This window comes from Salvia hispanica, chromosome 2, assembly GCF_029641045.1.
Source record: "Salvia hispanica isolate PSC_SH4W2 chromosome 2, Shi_PSC_v1, whole genome shotgun sequence".
Classification (NCBI taxonomy): Eukaryota; Viridiplantae; Streptophyta; class Magnoliopsida; order Lamiales; family Lamiaceae; genus Salvia; species Salvia hispanica.
This window is the reverse complement of record NC_142693.1, coordinates 10649005-10661801: the sequence shown is the minus strand read 5'-3', so window position 1 is coordinate 10661801 and position 12797 is coordinate 10649005. Positions and strand designations below refer to the sequence as shown.

General features: G+C 33.8%; 1 protein-coding gene across 5 annotated transcripts; it reads right to left on the bottom strand.

Annotated features, from left to right (window-relative positions):
* Nucleotides 1–6567, bottom strand: LOC125202597 (OVARIAN TUMOR DOMAIN-containing deubiquitinating enzyme 7-like). Of its 5 annotated transcripts, none has more exons than XM_048101030.2 (12): nucleotides 6377–6566; nucleotides 6177–6286; nucleotides 6006–6081; nucleotides 5553–5702; nucleotides 5333–5394; nucleotides 2983–3067; nucleotides 2714–2875; nucleotides 2410–2536; nucleotides 1660–1790; nucleotides 1454–1551; nucleotides 525–652; nucleotides 1–229 (listed from the first exon to the last, which is right to left on the bottom strand). In XM_048101030.2, exons 1-11 carry the CDS (start codon nucleotides 6431–6433, stop codon nucleotides 535–537), a joined length of 1176 nt encoding a protein of 391 aa, XP_047956987.1. In that variant the 5' UTR covers nucleotides 6434–6566; the 3' UTR covers nucleotides 1–229; nucleotides 525–534. The 5 variants fall into 5 exon arrangements, with proteins under 5 accessions (XP_047956987.1, XP_047956988.1, XP_047956989.1 ...); XM_048101031.2 differs by having other exon boundaries at nucleotides 1660–1781; nucleotides 6377–6565; XM_048101032.2 differs by having other exon boundaries at nucleotides 2714–2863; nucleotides 6377–6565.
* Between the last annotated feature and the right edge of the window lie 6230 nt (nucleotides 6568–12797).

The following is a 12797-nucleotide window of genomic DNA, read 5'->3' as shown; positions in this document are numbered from 1 at the left end:
GAAAATAAATTATAATTGTATTTCCACTTAAAAAACCTTTTTTTACACTTTAAACAAAACCTATATCAATATAACACAACAAAAAGAGTCAAAACTTGCAAGGTATTCGCTATTCTAAGTTTCTAACCATGCCAAATCTGTATGTATGAACGGTATTTCCTGCCTTGCCTTCGCAGGAATAAGATACAACAATTTATCTTCAATTCATTGAATTATTTCCATAAATGACCTGCAACATATAAAAAGAAATAGACAAAGAATCAATCATTCTCTAGATGAGGGCTATGGAAGCATTAATGAGTCAAAATTGAGAGTGACAGAGAGAGCATTATATGTTTTGTGGTAAATCAAAGCCAACTCAAGGTCTTGTAGTTACTCATCTTAATATGAATGAATGTAGTGCATTGACATGTGTAGTAATGCATAATGAATTTCAATTGAAAAGCTACTGACATTTCAGGTATACATGTATTATCCACATAAGATAAAGTATCTGACATAACACATTAGCAATGGAAGGCTACCTGAAATTTGTTAGATGCATAGTGCACCCATGTCGGGCGGCCCTCCATCAGAATGAACAAGAATTGTGCCACCTTTTCTACCTTGCTTTCTGTCCTTCCGGCTCTTACCGTAGTCAACTGTTTGGTTACTGTCGACATAGTAATGTATAAAATCAAAAATTATTATATAGGTAGTCCAGGCCTGAGTTGATTAGTGTTTTTGATGGCATAAACACATGTAGTATCTGCATAACAAGAGTCTTTTATTGCAATGGTGTATCAGAAGAATCTAAGGTCCGACTTAACATTAGAATCGGGTTTCGCCTTTTTTCTTATTGTATCTAATGCAAAGAGGAAACAAAAAGGATACTGACATTTTTACCTAAAGTGAGAGTCATCAGATTTTGAAGTGAGAGTACTAAGCAGTACAGAACAATATCATAAGATCAATTGTGCTCAGTTGCAGTTCATCAAAACAATAAGCTGCTTTAGGAAAATTCGGCAAATGTGAGCATGAAAAATTATTTGGCCAACTTGGTGGCTGGTTCTGTTCATTTAAGTACATTATGCTGTAGTTTCATGGCAATGTGTTGCTGCCTAATATGTTTTGCTATGGAAAATGAAGTAAGTATTCTTCTACAAACATGCGAAGCTGTTGGAGAACTATCTTTAAGGAAACGGAGTAGTATTCGAGGATCGTAGGAATAGAAGATTGATTGTGAAGCTCTTAGTTCAGAAAGAAACATTCAGTCTCTAACAGAGATCAACGCAACCATGTGGATCATGTTTGGCTCCCGAGTCCCGAGTGATTTAATGGGCATCCTAGAGAAGAATTGGTTTTGATTATGAATGAGCATAATGACTATTTTACTAGTCAAGTGGAGTAGCTTTTAATGATTAACCAAATAATCAACTGCTACAAATAATGATAAAGGCATTTAAAATCATACACTGGAAATCTGGCGGATGATCTCCCAGAAACTGTACCGCAGCAAGACTTGTACTTCTTTTTTGATCCACACGGGCAAGCCTTGTTCCTCGGGATTTTCTGCAGCAATAAAGTGATGCTAACTCATGCAGAAAACAGACTAAAGATAGAGGCTAAATGCACTTCTGCATTTGGATTTTGGCATCAGTGTCTTGCACATAATAGAACCTTTTCATCAGGTTGGAGTTCTTTTTTGTTATTTGTCTCTGCATCATTGCCAGATAATTCCAGTTCAATTGTTGTGTCTTGAACCAGTAGCTTGTGATGATCTTTCTCAGCTTGGTGTTCTTCTGGAAAACCTCAAAGATACAACATGAAGCAAGTAAATATGTTGCAAATACAATAGAATGATTGTTAAAATTCAATTGCAAAGAGAAATCAGCATGCCGCGGTTTAAGAAGAACCCATAATGCATTAATATGGAAAACTATCCAAAAATAGTGTATTTCTAGTTTCTTTCCATCTATATAGGAATAGATGGAAAAACTATCCAAAATAGAGCATTACTAGTTTCTTTCCATCAATCCAACATAGAGTAGTTCTAGTTTCTTTCGATCTATCCAAAATAGAGTAATTTTAGTCCCATTTCCATGACGATGCCTTCATAATAGGAACAGGAAGGTTATTGGATGCATGTGGCATACCACACATAGCTCAATCAATCACATCTTACATAATCTTGTTGCCAAAGAAAGAGAATAATTTCCTTCTGCATATAATAGCACTTACGATAAATTCAAACTTTTTACAAATTCAGTAGCCCTTAGTAATTAGTACAAGTATTTTATATGAATAAAGCCTCGATTTTAAAAAGGCAAACATGAAATGTGCAAAGATAATTAAGAAAGGATAAGTTATTCCAGCAGCATACATAATAAAATTAGCAGATGCAGAGGAACAATGGAAGATAAAACCAACCATTTCCATTAGGAGTTTCGATTAGAGGAGAAGAATCAGCTTCAACAGCTATATGATCTGAGGATCCTTCTTCAGCCACAAGGACTTCTATTGCAGCATCAACATCCCCACCCGCTTGTTGTAGAGCCTACATTGGAAATTAGATACATAAAAAATAAACTTTCCTAGAATAACTGATATCGAAGCATACTCCATATGAAGTAAATATATAACAAGCACATATCCTCCTGTTCGTGATCTGGGATAAGAGTGGCTATATCATGCATACAGGAAGAGGGAAAGGGGCTTGTTTAAACATAATCACCTGTTCAACTTTTCTAGCATCTCTGCATCCACTTCCGGCCATCGCCATTTTGATAGAGTCTTCACATATAGCACTCATTCCACATCCCCCTGTGGATTTCCTTGCAGCTGTTTTTGGTTGATTAGATTTAGCTGAAAGATCAGCATCACCCTTTTGACATAGCTAGAATATATCAGATTTAGAGCTAAAGAGGGCAAATTTACAGGTAATATGTGCAAAATGAGATTTAAAATTCCTTTAGAGAGTACAAATCCATGAAAAAAGAAAACCTTTATAACAATCGGCCTAGCTGGCCCAGAGCATGTGTCATCCTTTGTGCGGACACTATTATAATGTTCTCCATCATGGTAAGAACTGCAAGAGTACGCAAACTCAGAAATGGAAAACAAAACATACTTGAAAAGGAAAATTAGCTGGAAGGTCTTTCTGGGGTGGGAGAGGTACAATCAAAACAACATGGGACAATACTGGTTCATAAGATATACCAGGAAATGGGGAAGTCGGAAACTAACTTCAAATGCTACTAATAATATTCAATCTAAGAGCTAAGTTATAACAGGTAGTTTAAATAAACAGGCAAAGTACTGTACTCCATTATCAATCATAGGCTCATAGCACCTCAATATTAAGCACATGAATTTACTGATAAAGTCATAGATCATGCATTAATAGAATAGTGTCCAATTATATGAGTAGGCTAATTATTTAGCAATTGGGTGAAAAGATACAATGACCTGATCTAATAGGAAAATACAAGCTAGTAGACTAGAGCATACTAACTACACGGGAATATCTGCAACTTCTTAAACAGGAGAAACGATACCTCCATTAGAAAATGTAGTACACCATTTTTTAATTTTTAAAGGAAGAAAAATTCTCCAAGATTCATCATCTCATTGTGTGAGCCAAGGGTAGTAGAATGGACGAAACATAGGTAAAAAGGGAATAATTTTATGAGCTGAAGCAGGATTATATGTTGAGCTGCATAAAGTACAGTAGATTCCCGGGAATCATTTCAACAGGCAAACAAACTTTCCACCTAAAGCTCAACTACAGTCCACCGCATAAACCCCAACCACATTCTAATGAATTCACAGAATTCCCTGGGTATCTTACTAAATATATATATAATTGTTTAAAGTTTGAATTAAAGGGGGGGTCTACGTCTAACTATTGCCCACGGAGACCTACATTGTACTAGTCTTTCTAATCATTATTAACCTCATACGTTAGAATAGTAGGGTTCCTCATTATAGTTTTAGTTCTTTTTCAACAACCTTATATTGACCCTATTCGCGGATGGATAACTATCTAACCACAAAGTCGTTGAAGAATAATTGGCTGATTATTGTCAATTATTATCTTTTATTATCTTTAATTTAAGTTTATATTTTATGTGATTTGAACAAAGTAGGAATTGATTTAAATCAATTAGATGATTCTTGTCTAGTAAACTCCTGTAAATTCTGTTGGAGGATTTGAAGAATGTATTCAGTAGAGATCAAATTTGTTGGCGGTGAAGAACCATAGGCCTCTTCGGAGGATTGTCTTAGGCCTCTCCGGGGGATTAATTTCTTTGAGTTAAATTCCATTCCGTGTCTTCTTTGGTTTCGTTAGTTTTGTGTTCAACCGCCTTAACTCCATATCACTTTTACATTAACCTTCTCGAATCCCTCGACTCCACCTTAATTTAATGTTTCCTTCTTCTATGTCAACCTTTATCAATTCCTAATATGGGTAATAAATTAACAGCACATAACTGGTCATTTAAATATCTTATTCTGACATCATATGTTATATTCCAATTTAACAGAGATAAGTATCTTACACTTCATCAATTTTCTTCAATGAAGAGCAGGAACACACTGGCGCAAGATGTTATACTTACACATGAAGTCTTCACAAAAAACATACGGCAGCTTTTGGATTGACCTCAATCTCGTTATGGAGTAATCTATTTTTTGAGTAATTAAACTATCTTAATATGGAGTATTTGTTATTTTCTTCCAAAACCTCCCCTAAAATCCAATCCTTCATTCCAACTATGAAACATGATTCTCTGAGCATTAAATGCTGTTTGACTAAGTGAACAAACAACTTCGTAGAAAAGTTGTCTGTCCATGCCAGGTAGAAAGGACCTAAGTTTCCAATTTCAAAAAATTTAACGTGTTTTTAAGAAGGTAATACTAATGGTAAGAAAGCATATCAGTTACAGCAGGACCTAATGATAAGATACATGCAACATAAATTGGGGAGTTTATAATTTTTGTTGTTAAGAGTATTCCGAATAGAGGACAAATTTGGGCATCCCATCAACCACTAAATATGTCCCTTTAAATGCAATACATACTACAAATTAGTAATACGCTCCACAAGAATGATACTACCAAAAGAAACTCAACACGAAAAGAAAGACCACTAGCATGAAATTCAAATTTAAATGCTACAACATATAAGTACATTTATATGCATTCGGACAAAATGTCAATCAGTACCAAGAATACATAATATGATGCAACCAATAAGCTTTCTTAGCACATAACCTTATTGAAAATATATAAAAAATTTTGAAAATGGCAAAGCTGCCATAACTAAATATGGCTTAGCAACAGGTCTTACAGATGAATCATTGGAGCGTCATGGTTGCCAAAGTTCTGTATGTACCACCGAGGAGACATATTCTGCGAATAATTGAATAAGAGAACTAATTAATTAACAAAATCTGACATAATATATATAGAAACTGAGCACACAAAGGGACTTGTGCTGCTGAAAAGTAGCGAAATCTTGAAATTTCCATTTCCATTTCCATGTTTTGAACCATGGAAACATAACATACTCTATGAATGCATATGTTACTGTGAGTGACAAGAGAAGCTGCTTGCAGCTCCATGTTCCCTGCCCATGTACCATCCTCTCCCATGGATTGGCAATAGTCATCAAACGGAATTTCATCTTCCACAAAAGGCTCAAACGATTCGCGGTTTTCCTATTAGATGTAACTCATCAATCAAACCAGTAACAGGAAAAACTATGTTAAAACAAACTTATTTACCAACCCCGGTTCTACAAGCACTTGTTACTTACCATCTCACTAAGATATTCAAGAAAATCTAAACCCTAAACTCTATAACCCCGAAGGACGACCACGAACCAAACTCAATATAACTAGAGAACAACATTCATCTCATTAAAAAAAACACCATCATCACTATAGTAACAAATGCAAAACCTGCTGCTGATCACAACACACTGAAACAGCAAAAAATAACTCCGTTTCTCATAAATTCACCTTAATAAATTCCACCACCATGCCACGATACTTCTCATGCTGATCCTCATCGCCTTCCAATTGATCAGCCAATGCCCTACCCCCATAAAAATCAATTAATCAGAATCCAGATCACATTCATCACTCAACACACACATATCTTCCAAAATAAAAGGTCTAAATTGAACGCACCTGAAAAAGCAATTGCCATCTGCAGTCACCTGAATTATCTTCAAATTTAAAACATCAAGCTGCTCCCGCAATTCAGAAACATCGTTTTGCTTCCCTCCCCGCTTTTTGCTCTGTTGACAACTCAAAACAAATATCAAACCGCAAAACTAGGAAAATTAACAAAAATGGCATCACTGTTAGCAGTAATACTGATACATTACATGGGTCTGTTTGGCTGGTTTTCTAGGTTTGGGCTTCTGATGCTTTGCTTTAGCCATGTATATTGCCGTCCCTCGCCGCCAAGACACAATTTTGAAATTAGGGGTTTGCAATTTTCCAACTGGGATTGCCTGGGATTGATATCTCTTATATCTAAGGGGGTTCCTTTCTGATGTTCTTTAGCTCAGCATGATCTGTTATTTTATTTTATTTTATATATAATCCAAAAGATATCTTGATAATAATTACAATTGACTAAATTGTTTTAAATAGTGAGTTTATATAATTGATAAGAAAGAACTAGAATAATAAAGAGTGCACGAGGAGAGATTTTATAATTTGGAATTAAATTGGACGACCTTATAGCTTTTAGTAGTCATATTGATCTAACCAGAAATTCATGGCCCGGCTCAAATAACCCGAAAAACTTAACGGGCTAGGATTGTAGTTTCGTAACTCATATACAAAACAGGCTAAAAGGTTAGCCAACTTTTAGTAGTCATATTACTCTAACTAGAAATTCATGGCCTGGCTCAAATAACCCGAAAAACTTAACGGGCTAGGATTGTAGTTTCGTAACTCATATACAAAACGGGCTAAAAGGTTAGCCCATTATGATTGACAGGTTAAAAGGGTTTCAGGTCAGCCTAATGGGTTGCAGCTTTTAATTAAAAATAGTAAATTTTAGGGTTTGTCTTGTACTTTTGAATTTCACATGTGCTGCAATTCACTAGTCTTCAATCTTCATTTCATACTTTTCCACTCGGTTCTACATTACCAACTTTCAAGTTCCACCTCGACCCATTCTTTCGTCGTCCTAATATTTGTCACTGTTGGCTTATCACTGCCAAAGCCAATTAAGACAAAATTTTGAATTAGCCAGCAAAATTTCCAATATATTTTAGTGTTTTAATTTTCACCATAAAATATGATTTCTAATTTTCATAAAGAATTGTTTATAATCAATGCCAAAATAATTACATGAACACAAATTTTAATTCAAATTGATTGCTTTAATTTTGATTTATTTTTGTGTTGACCAATATGAAAGGCTCATCTCCAACAAATGTTGAAAACCATGAAAATTTAAAGATTTTATGTGAGTATAAAACTAAAATAAAAAATATATATCTAAATTTAGAATTATTTTACAGAGGAAAATTTTGATTACTAGAGATTTTTTTAAAACTTTTTGGCTTGAATTACCCGATGGGTTAGCCCTAAACCTGGTGGATTAGGGTTAATGTTGAAAATTTACTACCCGAATAACCTGCACCCAAATCGCTAGACAACCCGAACGGGTTAGCCTGATTGACATCCCCAGATTCTAGGATTAAATTTGCATCTCTTTCATTATATGAGCTCGGAGTACGCAAATTGTTCATTTTAGGGGATTTTTGGCTTTTCCTCCTTTTTTTTATTTTTTACTTTTTTTTGTCCTTGCAAAATACATGAACTAACCAAATCACCTAACAAAAGATTTTAGTGTTTTATTCTTTTCTTATTCTTTTATGTGTTTTTTTTTTCCTTTTTTGTCTATAGATGAAATCTCTAGTTGGATAGTTTGGTCATTTCATATATTTTGTGAGGGAAAATAATACTAAAAAAAAGGAAAATGAAAAATTCGTGTGTATGATCTCATATTTTAAAAGAGGTGTGAATTTAATACTATAAATTGAAAGATCACCCAATTTAACCTCAAATTCGAAATCTGTCGTGAAAAGTGGGGTGGATTACTTTTGAGACAATAAATTTAAGAAATTTAATCCAAATTTTAAACTTAATCAATGATGATGCAGCAAATTATCACATTTATTATTTAGCACTCGAAACACCACGTTTCGAGATAATTTGTTGTCAATTCAAATTGAAATTGAATTGTTCATCATATTGAAAAAATAATATTGGAGTTCAAAATTCTAACTTTGTTCTTATTAGATAGTTCGATAGAAATGACTCAAAGTTAAGTGAGTTGATCTGATTGAGATTCTTTGCAACAATCAAATGTTATTTCATGTTGTTGTTTTTAGGGATTTATTTGTTTCCCCTTATTACATCTATTCACTAAACTATTCGATGTGTGTATTTAGTTTACCTTGTAAAAATAATAAAAGCATGTTTGAAAATGTGTGGAAAGACCCACTTTGCGCCCTTTTCTCCTTATTTGATTCCATTACAAGTTTTTCCGTCTAACCCTTTGTAAAATAGGTGACCTGCACCTTTTACATGTTAGTTGCACAAAATATGGTATAGCTCTAACACAACCAGAAGTGGTATAGTGGGAGTATTTCTTTTTGTCCTTTTATCCTCTCTCTTCTTCGTACATCATGAACGAAGCAGTATCTGAACAAATTGCAAATCCGTCAGTCGCCATTTATCAATCCTTCGACTATGCAGAATTGCAGATTATAAGGGCCAGTAAACCTATCAATATAGATTTGTAGGAGCAAATCACATAGGTTGTTAGGGTCCGTTCGGTATTTGCTCCGACATAGGTTGTTAGGGTATTTGGGTTCTTGGTTCTTCAAAAATTGGAGTATGTTGTTATGCGGGATTTCATTGATTAGTTTGGATTATTCAACAAATTGTTGAGGTTATCCAATTATTATTTCTATTTCTGTTTTGTAGTTACATTTACAATACCATACGTCAACTCTTGGGTAGCACATGAAGCATGTTTATTCCTGTCGATCTAGCACTAGCTTAATTTATGCTCCTCGGATGACAAACATTATCTAGAGCGTTGTTCCGTTGTTGCGTGTGTCACTATATCCCTCATCTAGATCTGGTGATTGATTTTGTTAATTAAGTATAAGATAAAGATTTGTTAACAATCCATTATTTTTCATGACATTCTTCTTGGAGCAATCAGAGTGTGGTTGAGGTCATGTTATGCACAACGTTATCACAACAATGAGCCGTGCTTTGTTATTGATTTCTTCTATATTGAGAATTTGGATGAAATCTCATGGACCGGATCCAGAGAAAGAGGAAGAAGACTGAAAATATGTTAGTGCTCGTCGAAGAGATGGTCCATAACCAGTACCCAAAGTGTTTTATGTTAGTTAGCTTGGTTGAGTATTTTAGTGAGAGAATGGTAGTTGAAGGAAGGAGAGGACGAGGCCAATGGGGTGGTTTATAAGATGTCCATAATTCTTGAGTAAATTAGACATATGGATATTGTGCGGTTGACTGATAGGGATTGTGTAAGCAACCTTCGTATAGATCATAACACTTTCGGGCAGCTGTGTGGATATCTATGAGAGTGCCTAGACCTGTTTGATCGGAAATATGCCACCATGGAGGAGCATGTTTCTGTACTCTTAAGCAGCATCGCTCCTCACCATGGAGGAGCATGTTTCTTTACTATTAACCTTAGTTAGATTTGATTTTATGCGATCTCGGCAGACTATTTCTCATTACATTCACAAGGTCTTGAAAGGGGTGATTAGTATCCATGAAATATTCATGGAGAAGCCCACGCCAATGGAAGACGGGTGCGATGAACCACGTTGGAAGTGGTTCAAGTAGGTGAAGGGATTGGCAGTGGAATCGCATTCTAAATCACATAATAATTTCGATCTATTTAGCAGATTATTTAGACAAAATCTATTCGCGTAATTATCACATGTATCATGCACATAACTTGAATTAAAACATGCTTTAAGATTAATTGAAACCTAAAACATACTTTTCTACGGAGTAGGAATTATACCTTCTTGATTCTCCAAAGAATCGACGATAGCTCGCTACTTTTCCACGTGAAGGCGTCGAGTACTAGACCACGGATCTTCTGACTGGTTCCCGAACTGTATTCCAATATCAGTGTGGGTTGATCTCGCCGAGATACTAGGAATTGGATAAATAAGACAGAATTCTCTCAGAGAGTAGAAGAGGGGAAAAATCGCCCCCTATAGAGAATAGGAGGACAAAAATTTTTGATAAAAATTAAGTGTATTTTTCTGTCTCATTTATTCTCCTATTTATATTAAATTCATATTGGGTCCAGTAAGGGATCTATGTAAGGTTTTGGATATGGCCTCCCCCAATTAGCTTTTTACTAATTAAATTGAACTCACAATTTAATACAAGCTTATATTGGAATATTATTAGCAGCCACTACAGAAATAATATTGCATTGCTCATCCAAATCCAAAATTACAAGTAATCCGGGTTTTCATTGTTTGTTGTTCATTTTCCGCGCTTAAGATATAAATGTCCAATTAATGTCTGCTATAGACTTAATCAATTAACATCTTATAAATTTAAAGAGTGGACTTAGCATGAAACACTTATTTATTATTCATAGAGTAAACAAACTCCAACTAGCTAGGTTCCGAATAATAAAACATTATTTCGCGCTCCTCTTGAGGACATTATCAAACGAGACTCACCTCACGCATGATTCAATATAATAGCAATCCTAGCACCGCTATATATTAATCATCATTACCCAATATATCAGGATTATTGGATTGCGAAAAACCTACACCATTTGATAAGTCAAAGCAATGCATAATCAATATTGTATGCTCAATGCTAACATACATTGATTAAGAAATAAACATTTATTAAGATCTCGTCTTTCAGTAGATAGCATAAAGACTCGTCTCGATGTTAGATCCGTCCAGTGCTCTACCACACCAATGTTATCTTATTTCAAGTAAAGTATAGAAATATGCGGACTGACATTGAAACATTTCACGATAGGTAGTCTAGGCCTATTTGGGTTGTGAAATTCTTCTTTTCCTTTGTTTAGAACTGACCGTGTTACCTTAAAGTGGACGTCGCCCATAACCGGTCTACTAAAACAAAGACTTGGACTTTGTTTAGTTTCTTATACATTTAAACATGTAGTAAAACAACCATTAAACGTAAAACATAACAACATTATGACAAAAATAATTTGTTTTATTCCTTTGAAAATAAAATAAGAGTTTTTACAGTATTCAATCACTCGAAAGGTGATTTCTAGAATACACAAACTCTAACAATAGACATCTCAGTATGGTGGTTGATATTTTACCAAAATCCATGTGAAAATTAAATTTATGTCAATGTGGCTCTTTTGGTTTTACTAGGGATGTCTAGGGGCATTGGATGGGATGTATATCAACATCCATGTGAGTGTTGGGGATACATAATTTATGTCAATGTAACTCTTTTTTTATTGCTATAAATGATAAGTATGTTCCACATTCAACTAACTCATTCCACTAACCTTTTTAAACCACGTAATACCTCAAAAAAGATTGTAGATTGAATTTAATTCTGATTAGAAAACTAGTGAATTAGGACTTTCGGCGATTATTTTGACGGTGAAAAAGGCCAAATTATTTAAAAATAAGTAATGAAAATTAATGAGAGGTATTGTAGCATTATTATTAAGTTATATAATTTTAGTAAGATTGAAAAAGAAATTAGAATTTATGCTATGTCTATATAGAGAATTTAGTAGAAGGATTTTGGTCTTTTCACATGAAAATGACCAAAATTATTCAAGAAAATTTATGGGAATGTTTTTTAATAGTTAACTAGGGTGATATTTTGGACCTTCAACGTGTCTTAAAAGGATAGAAAGTTCTAGATTAATTTAAATGATATAGATGAGTGCCATTTGGCACTTTACTACTCCTCTGTCCCCTAAAAATAGAAACTCATTCCTTTTTGTCCTTCCTCTAAAAATAAGAACTTTCTATTTAAGGAATTTTTTTCTCCTTAATAAGGTGGAACTCATTTTCCACTAACACACTTTTCTTTCTATCTTTCTCTTGCTTTCAATAACGGACTCGGGATATAAAACCTGTGGGTCAGATACAGTTGAAATTCATACATATAAAAGATTTTAAAACTTTTTTTCTAAATAATAGTACTAATATTCTTATACTATATTTTTGAAAGAATTACATTATAAGTAACATTATATTTATATTTTGTTATGCAAATAGTTTATTTAAATATTTGGCATGTTCTTTGATGGTTATATTCAAAGTTTTTTTTATTTATTTATTTCTGATATGTTATGTGATTTATCAATATTATCATGTAATTAAATTTTTTATTTTTTAAAAGGTACTACTATACAATAAATTATGATAAGCAAATTTAGTAAATTGTTTTGTTGTCTACTGAAATTTCATAAAATTATACTACTGGTAATTACCAAAATAAGAAAAAAACCTATAAAATTGTGATGCTATCACAAACTAAGAATAGAATACTACCAATTAAGATGATTTCCGAAAAATAGAGATTAAAAATGAATTAAAATATTTAAAAAACTCATTTTCTAAGCCCAAATTTCCAACTCATTAAGCCCAAATCTCAAAATACTCTCAATAAATGAATATTGAACTAAATCTCATTCTTTCTTCCCCGGCCCCCGCTATATATGAATCTTCTTCCCCAGATCTTTGTACTGAA